The following is a 13,672-nucleotide window of genomic DNA, read 5'->3' as shown; positions in this document are numbered from 1 at the left end:
AGATCAAATAACTACTATAATTTCAAAGCAGTGATGCATATAAATGATATTTTGAAGCATCAACTAATTGAAATGAGATTTAGGAAGATCAGTGGTTTCCACTGAGGACAAAGTCAGAGAGTGCTAATGCTATTATAGTTTGTTGCCTCATTCATAATCAGTGGAAATCCTAAATTTCAGTCAGTAAAAATAAAGACATCATTTTTTCCCCATGCAAATTCACAGTTCCCCTGAATCTAGCTAAGGAGCCCATGGATCACAGGCTAAGAACACCCAGATTGCAACTGCTTCTGACTCTGAAATAATTAGATTCCATAAAATGGGATAGAATAGGACCTTCAGGATCATGGGTTGAAACGCTACGATCTTAACAGTTGGCACCACCTACTGTAGGGAAGAAACTTTTTGTTTCAGGAACTGCCTTTGAAATGAAGCAAAACCCTAGGGTCCTTCCTGCCTCCACCCACCACCACCGTGCACGTGTTTTCTGCATGCTTTTTGTCTGTAGGAGAACTTTAGTCGAAGAATAAGTTTAATCAGAGAAAGGAGAAAATGTAGACGTAAAAGGAAAACAGTCAAAGGAGACCAAATAAAAACAGTTTAGTCATTAAGCAACGTCGAAGAAGTTTAGTTCATCCTCAAAGGTTGTAGATACTATTCTGAGCCATATCCTGTGAGCTGTCCTAGAGAATACAGAAATTCTCACCCGGTGGAAGAAGTTAACTACATGAAGAACAGACTGCAGCCGTGACATAAGCTGCCACCATTCTGAGAAGTGGCCTCAAAGAAATAAGAACAAACCAGTCCTAGAACTGAAGACTAATTGTACTTAAAACAATCAAGATGGGGCTTAACAGACCACAGACTCATGGTCCTTGACCCTCTGGGCCACCAGGGAACTCTGAGAAAAGGCAAATTCTTATTTTTTTTTTTGAGTTGCAAATATTTTCTTTTTTTTTTCTGCTCAGTAATATTTTTTAATAGTTATTTCCCCAATACAAATTTTTTTCTACTGTATAGCATGGTGACCCAATTACACATAAATGTACATATTCTATTTTTGCATATTATCATGTTCTGTCATAAGTGACTAGACATAGTTCCCAGTGTTATACAGCAGGATCTCATTGCTAATCCATTCCAAAGGCAATAGTTTGTATCTATTAACCCCAAGCTCCCCTATCACCCCACTCCCTCCCCCTCCCTCTTGGCAACCACAAATCGGTTCTCCATGCCCATGAGTGTCTTTTCTGTGGAAAGGTTCGTTTGTGCCATATATTAGATTCCAGATATAAGTGATATCATATGGTATTTTCTTTCTCTGTCTGACCTACTTCACTCAGTATTAGAGTCTCTAATTCCAACCATGTTGCTACAAATGGCATGATTTTGTTCTTTTTATGGCCAAGTAGTATTCCACTGTGTATTTATGCCACTGCTTAATCCATTCATCTGTCAGTGGACATTTAGGTTGTTTCCATGTCTTGGCTATTGTGAATAGTGCTGCAGTGAACATACGGGTGCATTTGTCTCTTTCAAGGAATGTTTTGTCTGCATATATGCCCAAGGGTGAGATTTTTCTGAGATACCTCCATACTGTTTTCCATAGTGGTTGTACCAATTTACACTCCTCCCAACAGTGCAGGAGGGTTCCCTTTTCTCCACACCCACTCCGGCTTTTGTTATTTGTGGACTTATTAACAATGGCCATTCTGATCAGTGTGAGATGGTATCTCATGGTAGTTTTGATTTGCTTTTCTCTAATAATCAGTGATGTTGAGCATTTTTTCATGTGCTTGTTGGGCATCTGTATATCTTCTTTAGAGAAATGTCTATTCAGGTCTTTTGCCCATTTTTCCATTGGGTTGTTGGCTTTTTTGCTGTTGAGCTGTATAAGTTTGTGTATTTTAGAAATTAAGCCCTTTTCAGTTGCATCATTTGAAACATTCTCCCATTCTGTAGGTTGTCTTTTTTTTTTTTTTTTTTAATGGTTTCCTTTGCTGTACAAAAGCTTGTCAGTCTGAGAGTTCCCATCGTGGTGCAGTGGAAACGAATCCGACTAGGAACCATGAGGTTGTGGGTTCAATCCCTGGCCTCACTCAATGGGTTAAAGATCAGGCATTGCTGTGAGCTGTGGTATAGGTCACAGACACAGCTGGGATCTGGCATTGCTGTGGCATAGGCGTAGGTGAGCAGCTATAGTTCCGATTCAGCCCCTAGCCTGGGACCCTCCATATGCAGCCCTTAAAAAAAAAAAAAAAAAAAAAAAAAAAAGCCTTGTCATTTTGATTAGGTCCCATTGGTTTATTTTTGTTTTTATTTCTGTTGCCTTGAGAGACTCACTTGAGAAAACACTTGTAGGGTTGGTGTCAGAGACTGTTTTGCCTATGTTCTCTTCTAGGAGTTTGATGGTATCTTATGTTTAAGTCTTTAAGCCATTTTGAGTTTATTTTTGTGCATGGTGTGAGAGTGTGTTCCAGTTTCATTGATTTACATGTGGCGATATAGTTTTCCCAGCACCATCTGCTGGAAAGACTGTCTTTTCCCATTCTATATTCTTGCCGCTTTTGTCAAAGATTAATTGACCCTAGGTGTCTGGGCTTATTTCTGGGTTCTGGGTTCTCTATTCTGTTCCACTGGTCTGTATGTCTGTTTTGATACCAGTACCACACTGTCTTGATGACTGTGGCTTTGTAATATTGCCTGAAGCCTGGGAGAGTTAGGCCCCTTGCTTGGTTTTTGTTCCTCAGGATTGCTTTGCCAATTCTGGGTCTTTTATGATTCCATATAAGTTTTTGGATTGTTTGTTCTAGTTCTGTGAAAAGTGTCATAGGTAATTTGATGGGGATTGCATTGAATCTGTAGATTGCTTTGGGTAGTATGGCCATTTTTATAATACTGATTTTTCCAACCCAGGAGCATGGTCTTTGAATCCTCTTTAATTTCCTTGATTAATGTTTTATAGTTCTCAGCATATAATGTTTTACCTCCTTAGTCAGGTTTATTCTCAGATGTTTAATTTTTGGGGGTGCGATTTTAAAAGGTTGTATTTTTTACAATTATTTTTATATTATTTTTGAAATATCAAATATCAATTTTTGAAATGTATTACAAAATAGTTCAGATGCCCAGACATGTATAAAGAATTATTTAAAGAAAATAAATTTGTATACCCATCACTCAACTTAAGGAATAATATATTACCAATACTCTTTTTTTAAAAATACTATTTTTCAAACAATTCTGCTCTATTTCTTGGAACCCGTGGTTCTCAAGTTTTGCTGTATATTAGATTCACCTACAGGTTCAAAAATCCCAGTGCTCAGTCTCTACCCCAAACCAATGAAATCAAAACACCTAGGAATGAACATCAATGAGGGCTTTTTGTTGTTTGTGTTTTTCGTGGAATGTAGCAGCTGGATATGGGATTTCAATTCCCAGATCAGGGACTGAACCTGGGCTGCTGTAGTGAAATCACTAGACTGCCAGGGAAATCCCAAATCCCAGACCAACCAATTTCTGGGTTTTGTTTGTTTGTTTATTTTATTTTATTTATTTATTTATTTGCTTTTTAGGGCTACCTTAGAGCATATAGAAGTTCCCAGGCTAGGCGTCGAAGCGGAGCTACAGCAGCACAGCCATAGCAACACAGGATCCAAGCCGCATCTGCAGTCTATACCACAGCTCACTGCAACGCTGTCCCTGACCCACTGAGTGAGGCCAGAGAGCAAACCTGCATCCTCACAGATACTAGTCAGATTCGTTACCACTGTGCCACAACAGGAACTCCCCAACCAGTATTTTTTTTAGACACTTGGGGTGACTCTAATGTGCAGCCAAGATAAGAGCCAATCCCCTCCCCCTCAGAGAGGCTGCTCTGGGGGGAGGTGTGTTGAGTTCCCCAAGATCAAGCAGAGATGGGCTCTAGCCCTTGTCTTCTGACTCAGGGGTCAGTGCTTTCCCAGAGTCTCAGCTGATCTAGAGCCAGAGGCAGCAGGGCTGTCTCTGCATTTTTGGGAAGAGCCTGCCATCTGCTGGCCACCTGAAGGAAAACAGTCCGCTAACTGGCCCATCGCTAACTTGGGTCAAGCATCAGGGGCAGCAGCCCTCGGTGGCTGGAGAGCTTTCTTGAGTGTGTTGTGTGAAGCTGCCCCATGGCAGCTCTGGGAGGGGGCAGAGCAGGGCGAGTAGAGTCACTTTCAACTTGCAGACGAGCATCTCTGATCCTGCAGAGTTGTGACAGGCTGGGAGCAGGCAGGGCCCCGGGCTCAAGAAGGAAAAGGGAAGGATGGAGGGGAAGGGGGTCAATCAGTCAAAAGGGTTTTTAAGGGAGAGAAGACATTCACCTGGAAAACACCTTGGGAAGAGGAGCAGGTGCTGCCTAAGGACCAGGAAGGGCACAGAGGTGAGGTCCTGCAATTGCATCAGCCCTGTCATAGGTCATTCCCGCAAGGCTTTGTTTGCTGTTCTCTCTGCCTGGCACAGTCTTTTTCGCCCCAATCCCCTTCATCTGGACAAATATTTGGTCACTTTTTTCAGGTCTTAGTAAACAGCAACCTCACTTCCTCCAGGAACTCAGCTCTGACGGCCCCCATCTCCAATACCCTGTTCTTGCCTCTGTCACTTAGTTCCGGAACCTCCTGTTTCCTCGTTTATGATTTACTCACTCTCAGGAGGGCACATGCCATGATGGCAGGGACATTGTTACATCCCCAGTGCCTGCCCCAGGGCAACAGAGTAGGAAATATTTGTTTACTGAATTGATTTTTCTTATGGCAAAATCAGACACTGTAATCTGGAAACAAAAGGAAAATACTTTGAAACATCTTTCCTTCCAACCATGAGGCCTCCCTAGCAGTGAATTAAAAATACTTACTGTTTATATATATATATATATATATATATATATATATATATATATATCTGTAACCATTTGGGGGTGGGGGTCAACATATAACCATATTTCCAGTTGGCATATTTTATAAATTAACTCTTCCTACCCCCCACCCCTTTTCAGCTGCACCCACAGCATATGGAAGTTCCCAGGCCAGGGATCGAATCTGAATCCTTAGCTGCAGTAATGCCAGATCCTTAACTCACCGCAGTGGGTCTGGAGATGGAACCCACACTGCCAAAGAAACCATACCAGATGCTCAACCCACTGTGCCACAATGGGAACGTCTATAAATTAATTCTTATTTCACCCATCTATTCTCCAGTTAGTAAATAAATATGGTAGATGGCTATTGTTTTGGACTTTCCCAGCATCTATTTCTATTCTTCCTTAATGTAGTAAGAACACCCCAGTTTTGTTAGGGGAAACAACTCCCTCCATTCTCCATCCGTGTGATTCAGGGCAGCTGACTATCCCCAGGCCCAGGTGTGGTCATGTGACTTGGGCCTGGCCAGTCACTGTATCTCACCAGGCTTGCATGTGATTGGTTCAGGGATGAGTACATGACCCAAGGTGGCCCAGTGAGGTTTAGCACCAAAGTTTTTACTGGAATTCTTGGAGAAGGAACATTTAGTACAGAGCTGGTGGGATAAAAGCTTAGAGTCGCTGGCAGCCATGCTGCCACCATGAGGAGACAAGACCAGCGATGAAGAAAGGAAAGTAGAGCTGAGAGAAGAAAGGCAGAGTCCGAGAGGCAGATAGCCTTTTGATCCTGGCCCTTAATGCAGAATTTTTCTAGAACTTTCCATTATATGAGCTAATAAAGTCCCTTTTATTCAGAAAGTTTCATGGCTTTGCTGTTCCCTGCAGCTGAATAGTACTAGCTAACAGAAAGCAGAACAGAGAATGAGACTTTTTCTTCCTTTTATTTACTTTTTTTTTTACAAAATCAGTCCATCATTTGCCACACTTTTAACACCAATCAGAAAACTATAAGCTTAACCCTTATTGAACCATGGAGAGCCCCATTCCAGGTTTTGCTCCCTCAACATCCTTTTCCCTCCCATCACCAGCACCCCTGAGCACAGTCCAGCCCTGCTTTCCAGAACCTTCTCTGCACAAGGAGGTTGCAGACCGCAGCCCCCCACCACACTCCAGTGCGCCATGATGGGCTCAGCCACCCGCCTTCATGGGGTCCCCATCCTCAGCTCGGTGATGAATTGGCTGTTGCCAGCAGGGCTGCGAACACAGACCCTGGCTTCTTCTGCAGGACCTCGGGCCTATCAAACTCCACCACCTGGAGACAGAGAGAGGAGGGGAGGAGCCAGGGCACAGCTCAGCTCGGTTGTGAAGGAGCTGAAGACCTCCTGCAGCCCCGACCTGGGTGCCATCCTCCCAGCAACCCCACCCACCCCAGGGAGGGAGGGTGTCCCCTCACCTTCCCGTCGCCCATGACCAGGATACGGTCACAGCTGAGGACAGTGGACACACGGTGTGCGATGACCAGCACTGTGCAGCCCTGGAACCATTCACGGATTGTGTGCTGGATCAGGGCATCAGTCTCCAAGTCGATGGAGGCTGTGGCCTCATCAATAAGGATGATCTGATGGATACAAAACAGGGGTGAAGGTAGCCCCCTCAGGCCGAGACCTGGATCTAGTCCTGGGTCTACCACTAGTTCACCAAGCACCTTAGGTGGGAAATGAGATATTGGGACCAGGTGCAAAACCGACTTTGAGCTCTAAGTTATCCATCATATCATGAAGAGAATGTTGGGTCTCAACCAAGAGTTAACTCTTCTTTAATGACTAGAGAATTAAGTTCTTGAAAGTGAAAATGTGACAGTGGCAACTTTTTTTTTTTTTTTTTTTTTTTTAGGGCATATGGAGGTTCCCAGGCTAGGGGCTGAATCAGAGCTACAGCTGCTGGCCTACAACATAGCCACAGCAATGTCAGATCTGAGCCGTGTCTGCAACCTACATCACAGCTCACAGCAATGCCGGATCCTTAACCCACTGATCAAGGCCAGGGATCAAACCTGAGTCCTCATGGATACTAATTGGGTTCGTTAACTGCCGAACCACAACGGGAAGTCCAACTTCTTATTTTATGAACTGCTTTCTGAATTAACCTAGAGCAATGATCCTCTACAGGTGGGCCATGCACTCATCCTGGGTGGCCCAGGAGATGGCGCAGCCAGTACCGGATAAAAGTACTTTTTACTTTAACGTTTTGTATTTCTTTCATCAACAAGGCGCATTAGAAAAATCTAACTGTGGATAAACCCACTGTTCACTTTAACAGTTTTGCATGGCTTTCATGAGCAATATGCATTCGAAAAATCTAACTAGCCCAGGAAGAAGGATTTTATAAATGTTCCTGTATATGTTGGGGCCATTTTTATTTTTCATTTTTGGCTGCGCGGTGGCATATGGAATTCTCTAGGCAGGGATCAGATCTGAGCTGCAGTTTCAACCTACACAGGAGCTGTGGCAATGCTGGATCCTTTAACCCACTGTGCCGCCCGTGGGTCGAACCTGCCTCCTGGTGCTGCAGAGACTGTCAATACCATTGCACCACGGCAGGAACTCCGAGGCTGGTTTTTTAAAGAGGGCATCACGAGTGAATCACTGGATAGATGGTACGCAGATATGACAAAAATGAGAAAGTGATGACTCAAATCCGGGAAACAAAATAGAGAAAGCAATTTCCACACCAAGTGGCTAAGTAACTGTGAAACACCTGAGAGGTTAAGAAAGTGCTAAATACATATTGCAAGTCCTGTCACGCATCTCTCCGAGGAAGAGGGGAAAGTCCTTCCTCCTCTGAAACCCTCTCCCTGCCTCCGGCTCTGACAGTCAGCACCAGCGTTTTTTGCATTTCTCATTAATTGACCATATTGTGCTTCAGATGTCCATGTACGCCTCTGTGGGTGTGGAGGTGTATACGTGTGTTTATGTGTGTGTGTGTGTTGCATCATTTATGAGAGAAAGTTTGCTCCTAACTAATCCCTGCAGGACCTGAAATTACTGGTGAAACATTTGGAAAAGTTCAAGAAACACTGTCAGATGAAATTTTTAAGAATATATCATTTTGCCCCAGAACAGCTGTCATCTCATTCTCAGTTCTAATAAAAACGAGGGGTAACCTCCAACCAAGTTTTAAAAGGAAAGTGCAGTGGGCAGTGCTGAGTTCATGTGTTTCTCACCTCGTGGCTTCGGCTTTGTGGAGGAGAAGAGCGTGGGGACCTGCTAGTGGCAGGGACCCTTTCAGCTTAGGGCAGGATGCCCGGGCGGAGAGCGCCCCCTCCCGAGGCAGGTGCACGCGGAATAGCAGAAAGCGGCAGAGCAGCCCTTTGGGAATTTGTGGACAGAACCCAGGGCAGAGCCCAGAGTCCCTGGGTGCGGGAGGGAGAAACGGCCAAGGTGTTTCCCACACCGGGCATCACCCGACCCTTCACTGGCACCTTGGAGCTGCGGAGGAGGGCCCGAGCGATGCAGAGCAGCTGCCGTTCCCCCACCGAGAAGTTCGAGCCGTTTTCCATAACTTCCGCTTGCAGGCCTTGGGGAAACTTTGAAACCTGTAATGTCGGGGAAGATGCCCATGGGCCACTGTGGGATGAGCCCTCACCGACCCCCTCGTACCTCTCCTGTCACATTCTGTGACACTCCCCCTGTCCCTACCCTCCAGCCACTGGCCTTTCTCTTCCTCAACTGCGCCCCTCTCACCCCCCCTCATCTGGAGTGCCTGTGCCTGGAATGTTCTCCTAGATCTGTGCCCTGCTATCCCCTCAGTAGTTGGTCTCCATGGAATGTGCGTCTTTAAAGAGGCCTGGCCTGGAGTTCCCTTGCGGCGCAGCAGGTTAAGGATCTGGCGTTGTCACTGCAGCGGCTTGGGTCGCTGCTGTGGCTCGGCTTTGATCCCTGGCCCAGACTTTCAACATGCCCACGGAGCCATAAAAGGGCAGGGGCTGCTTGACCACCCACTGCAGTGTCTGCAGGTGTCATCACTACCTACACAGCACTTGCCTCTGTCCAAAAGCATCTCCCTTAAATGTCAGCACTGGGAGGACAAAGCCCTGCTCCCCTCCCCGCTGTTCTTCCTACGCCTCCTAAACTGGAGCATGCCTGCTTTACCGCCGGTGTCCTTAGCCTTTATCGAGGAACTCCAAACCATCTCATCCCTGTGAGTTTATATAATCCGCGCCCCCAAGCGGCAGCATCTGGAATACCCTGTGAGAAGAGCCCGAAGGAGGCTAGGGCCAGGATTTCAGCCCCGCGGCTGCTCACCTTCTTGCTCAGGGATGTTCTCTCCAAGGCACCCCAGATCTGCTCATCTGTGCAGCGATCAAAGGGGTCCAGGTTCAATCTGCCGCGGGAGAAGAGGAGAAGTGTCTGATCAGCACGCTTGACTTTGAAGAGGTCATTCTCTTTCCACTCCCCGCCCCCCCCCACAGCATGTGATCAAGGACAGTTAGAGCTGGATTCCTGGGTCCAGAGAAGCCCATGGACCTCCTACGAGTGGTCTTTCTTATGCTTTCCCAGTACCCCTTCCTTCTGCAGACAGCAGCCTCCGCCCCTTGCTTCAGGATCCCCTCCTTTCTAGCCCTCAAGGCCACGTGGTCCAGGTGGAGCTCTACTGCCAGCCCCTGGGTAGAGCAAGGCCTCAGGTATAAGCCAGCCAGCACGTGGCAATCCCTGGCCACAGTGATGCACTAGGGGCGGGAAGGGGGCTAATCAGAATGTATCTCAGGACTTGGCTGGCGATCACCAGGAAAGGGGCTTGTTCTTTCTCATTGTAGGAGCTGGAGAGGATGCCCCATCTTGCCTCAGGTGTGGGGCACACAGAACCCTCCAGGGCCCTCATTGGAGCCTGAGAATGAAGTCAAGGCAGAGTGAAGGGGACACTGGGCCCTTGAATCAGCCTTGGCCTTCCCAGGGTCATGAGCCAAAAGAGGCCCTTTTAGCTTAAGCTGCTTGGGGTGTATGTTGTATGTGTGTGTTAGAATATACATACTGGTTATCATTTTAACCATTTGTAAGTGTACAGTTCAGGGGCGTTAAATACATTCACAACGTTGTGTAAAGATCCACTAAAACCCATCATCATCAGTTAAAAACCCTACCCATTAAACAATCTTTCTTTTCCCCACTCCCTGGTTTGATCCCTGGTCTTGCTCAGTGGGTTAAGGATCCGGTGTTGCCATGAGCTGTGGTGTAGGTTGCGGACACGGCTCGGATCCCGCATTGCTGTGGCTTTGGCGTAGGCCAGTGGCTACAGCTCCGATTAGACCCCTAGCCTGGGAACCTCCATATGCCTCGGGAGCAGCCCTAGCAAAAGGCAAAACGACAAAAAAAAAAAAAAAAAAAAGAAGAAGAAGAAGCAGAAAGTGAAATGCCTCATTTGCATGGTATTTGACTGTTTCCAAAGCATTGTCACAGGTGGGTCCACTGACACCCTCTTCCCCATGAGATGGATATACCCCTTTTATTGATGAGAAGGTTATGGCTTTTCAGGGTTATGTGGCTTGTTCAAGGTCGCACTGTGAGTCAGTCTGACAGACAGGCTGAAATCAAAGATACGCAGAGTTCGATGGAACTTTGAAGGTCCAAGAACCTGGGTCTCCCAGACTCTGGTCCATACTTGCCACGGCAGGGGGGGGACTATCACTTGTTAAGAAGCTGGACTACCTGGGGTTACATATCATCTTAATCATTTATGTGTGTATCCCCTTAAACAAGTCCCTTTTCCTAAGTTCAGTTTCTTCTCCTATAAGGGGGGGAGGTGGATGAGGGAAATAATAATAGTGCCTACCTCACAGGGCTGTTGTGACAGTTAAATGATACAGAATATTAAAGCCTGGGGCAGGCATATATAGATGCTCCATAAATGTTATTTCATCCATTTACTACTCCTATACCAAGGCACCATAGATTTGGCCAAGTTCTACCTTAACATGGAAATCTAGCACTAAAAGTTAGCTCAGTTCTCCAAAACGAAACAATCGTTACAAAATGCTGTTTGAGCACATATTATGCACTCTCCCTAGAAAGACTTCCTCCCCTTTCTCTGCCAGGAAAGCTCTTAGTTATCCCTCAAGACCCGACTCAAATGTCCCCTCACCTCCTCTGGGAAGCTTTTCTGGATTTCCCAGGCAGAGTTTTCCCTGAGCACCTGGTTCATATCTCTGATCTAGAGGTTACCTCCTTGTCTTATCATCGGAGGAGTCCTCATGTCTAAATGCCCCCAGGTATGAGTATACTGTGAACTCCTGCAGGGAGCAAGGGCAGTGATCATTCATCCATAGCCCCAGTCACTAGCACAACATCTGGACGTGGCGGAGGCTCAGACAAGGCAAGTTAAATGGATGAAAGGATGAAGGGATGAATGAACAATGAGTAAATAAATAAACAGGTGATCGGAGCTCTGGGGTCAGTTTACCCTCTTGCCTCTAAGGATGCCCCTTAAGTATGGGGTCTAGCTTCATTTTCAACGCCTCAGTCTTCCTGTCTCTATGCCTTGGGCTCCCATACAGCTAATGTGTGCTGTCAAGTAGCCGCACTAAACTGGATGAAGCTTAGGCTCCAAGTTGACTTTCAAGGAAATAGAAACAATGGAGAGAAGGCTGAAAGATCCAGTTCTTTCCAATTCACAGACAGACTAGACTGTGACGCACTTCCTAATATCCAGCCTAACCATTCCTGTCAGCTTTACCCAGGGGGGAAGAGAAGAGAATAAACCACATCCAGACATGGAAGGACATGGTTAAGCCACAGAGCAAGCTCCAAGAGTAACCTGATATCTGACCAATCCCATCAGGGTGTTTTTTGGGTTTTTTTTTTTTTGTCTTTTTGTCTTTTTAGGGCCACACCCATGGCATATGGAGGTTCCCAGACTAGGGGTCAAATTGGAGCTGCAGTTGCCAGCCTACATCACAGCCACAGCAACGCCAGATCCGAGCCGCACCTGCGACCGACATCGCAGCTCACGGCAACGGATCCTTAACCCAGTGAGTGAGGCCAGGGATCGAACCTACAACCTCATGGTTCCTAGTTGGATTCGCTTCTGCTGCGCCACGATGGGAGCTCCCCCATCAGGGTTAAAAAATAAAAGTTCCGCCTGGCTTTTGTTTGGGACATGATGGGTTACAAAGTGCTCCTGTGTATATCCAGGCCTCATTCAATCCTCAAGGACACCCTGGGGAGGGGAATCAAGTGGGCATGAGAGAGCAGAGGCCCAGAAACTGGTGCTCTGGCCACAGCTGATCCGTCCTGGAACCCCTCCCATAAATCCATCCTCTGCCCAGGTGGCCTCAGCCCAGCACTCACCTGATGGTCCCTGACAGCAGGATAGGATCTTGAGGGATAACCGAGAACTTGGACCGCAGGTCCTCCAGGCCGAGGCTGCAGATGTCCACGCCGTCGACAAGGATGCGCCCTGCGGCGGGTTCCACCAGGCGGAAGAGAGCCACCCCCAAGGAGGACTTCCCTGTGGGACAAGAGACAAGCGGGGCTCCATATCCTGAGTCTGCGGAACGGGCAGCACAGGTCAGACCTGACGCACCCTCTCCATGGCCTGTCCCTGGTCATCATGAGCCCTGGGAGGGCAGAAGAGGCCTGGACACGCCACCCTAAAGAGTGCCGGAAATCATGCTGCTTCTTATCACCTCAACCAGAGGGCAAAAATGGAGCCCCTGGAGAAATCCTACATTTTGTTTCACATACACAATGCTATTGTTGTTTTTTAAATTCTTTGTCACCATTGAAAAAAAAAAAAATCCAAAGACCCAAATGCAAATATTCAAACTGCATGCTTCTCTTGAAAGGCAGTAGAACGGACAACACTGGTCCCATATCTCCTTCAGGCAACAGGCAGCTGGAGCCGAGGGAAGCTGCAGCCTTGAACGAGTGGTGTTCAAATTCATCACGGCCCTCCTCCCCGCCTTTCATCACACCCCAGGCCCATTTCACGCATCTGTGTTCTTTGCTGGGCTCCAAAGGTATTTCGGTTTTCAACCTCTGCCTAAAAGACAAGGTCAAGGTGAGGGGCAGCCAGGTGTCTTGTTCACCTTTGTGTTTCCATGCCTGGCAGATGGTAGGTGCTCAATAAATACCTACTGGATGAATATAGTCAATTGGACCAATATCTACTGAAAGCTTCTGTATGACAGACCCAGCCCTCTCAAGCCAACTGCGGGTGAGAAATAGAAAAGGAAGAACGCAGCAAAGACTCCAGCTGGGAACTCTTCACCTTGCAGTGGTGCAAGGCCTGCAGGGGCTGGAGGAGGGGGAGACCCAAGAGCCTCCAAGGATCCCAGGGGGCTACCTGGAGGAGGCAGCTCCGGAAACACAAGGATGGGGCAGGAACCGAGTCTGAGCGGTGTCTTTGAACAATGCCAAAAGGGGGAGAGGGTGACCCTTGGGTCAGATCTCCAAAAGTGACAGGAGAGGAAGGGAAGAAAGATGACAGCAAGGAGAAAGAAAAGGAGAGGCAGGTGGAGAAGGAGGAGGCTAAAGGAGGCCTGGGGGGGGGGCAGCGGGGAAAAGGAAATGAGGACCCCAAAGTCATGCCCACTCTTCACCCCCGCAGAGCCTGGCACACCCCCCTGCTTGAAGGGCTCATCCCTGCACCCCCGTTTACCCTTCCCGTCTCCCCTCAAGCTAAGTGACGTGAGTCGGAAAGAGAAAGACAAATATCATATGAGATGACTAAGATGTGGAATTGAATAAAAAAATGATACACAAGAACTTCTTGGGAGTTCCCGTCGTGGCGCAGTGG

General features: G+C 47.1%; 1 protein-coding gene across 1 annotated transcript in view; it reads right to left on the bottom strand.

Moving 5' to 3' along the window:
* Positions 1-5,805: 5,805 nt before the first annotated feature.
* ABCC11 (ATP binding cassette subfamily C member 11) overlaps positions 5,806-13,672 on the bottom strand; it is a 68,512-nt gene continuing 60,645 nt past the window's right edge. The window contains exons 25-29 of the mRNA XM_047791559.1: positions 12,223-12,382; positions 9,184-9,262; positions 8,361-8,474; positions 6,333-6,497; positions 5,806-6,191 (exon numbers count right to left, since the gene is read on the bottom strand). Coding sequence (XP_047647515.1) covers positions 6,099-6,191; positions 6,333-6,497; positions 8,361-8,474; positions 9,184-9,262; positions 12,223-12,382 — 611 coding nt within the window. The 3' untranslated portion in view covers positions 5,806-6,098. The remainder of the gene's footprint in view (positions 6,192-6,332; positions 6,498-8,360; positions 8,475-9,183; positions 9,263-12,222; positions 12,383-13,672) is intronic.

The sequence above is a fragment of the Phacochoerus africanus genome, chromosome 8, assembly GCF_016906955.1.
Source record: "Phacochoerus africanus isolate WHEZ1 chromosome 8, ROS_Pafr_v1, whole genome shotgun sequence".
NCBI lineage: Eukaryota > Metazoa > Chordata > Mammalia > Artiodactyla > Suidae > Phacochoerus > Phacochoerus africanus.
This window is presented reverse-complemented; position numbering and strand designations above follow the sequence as displayed.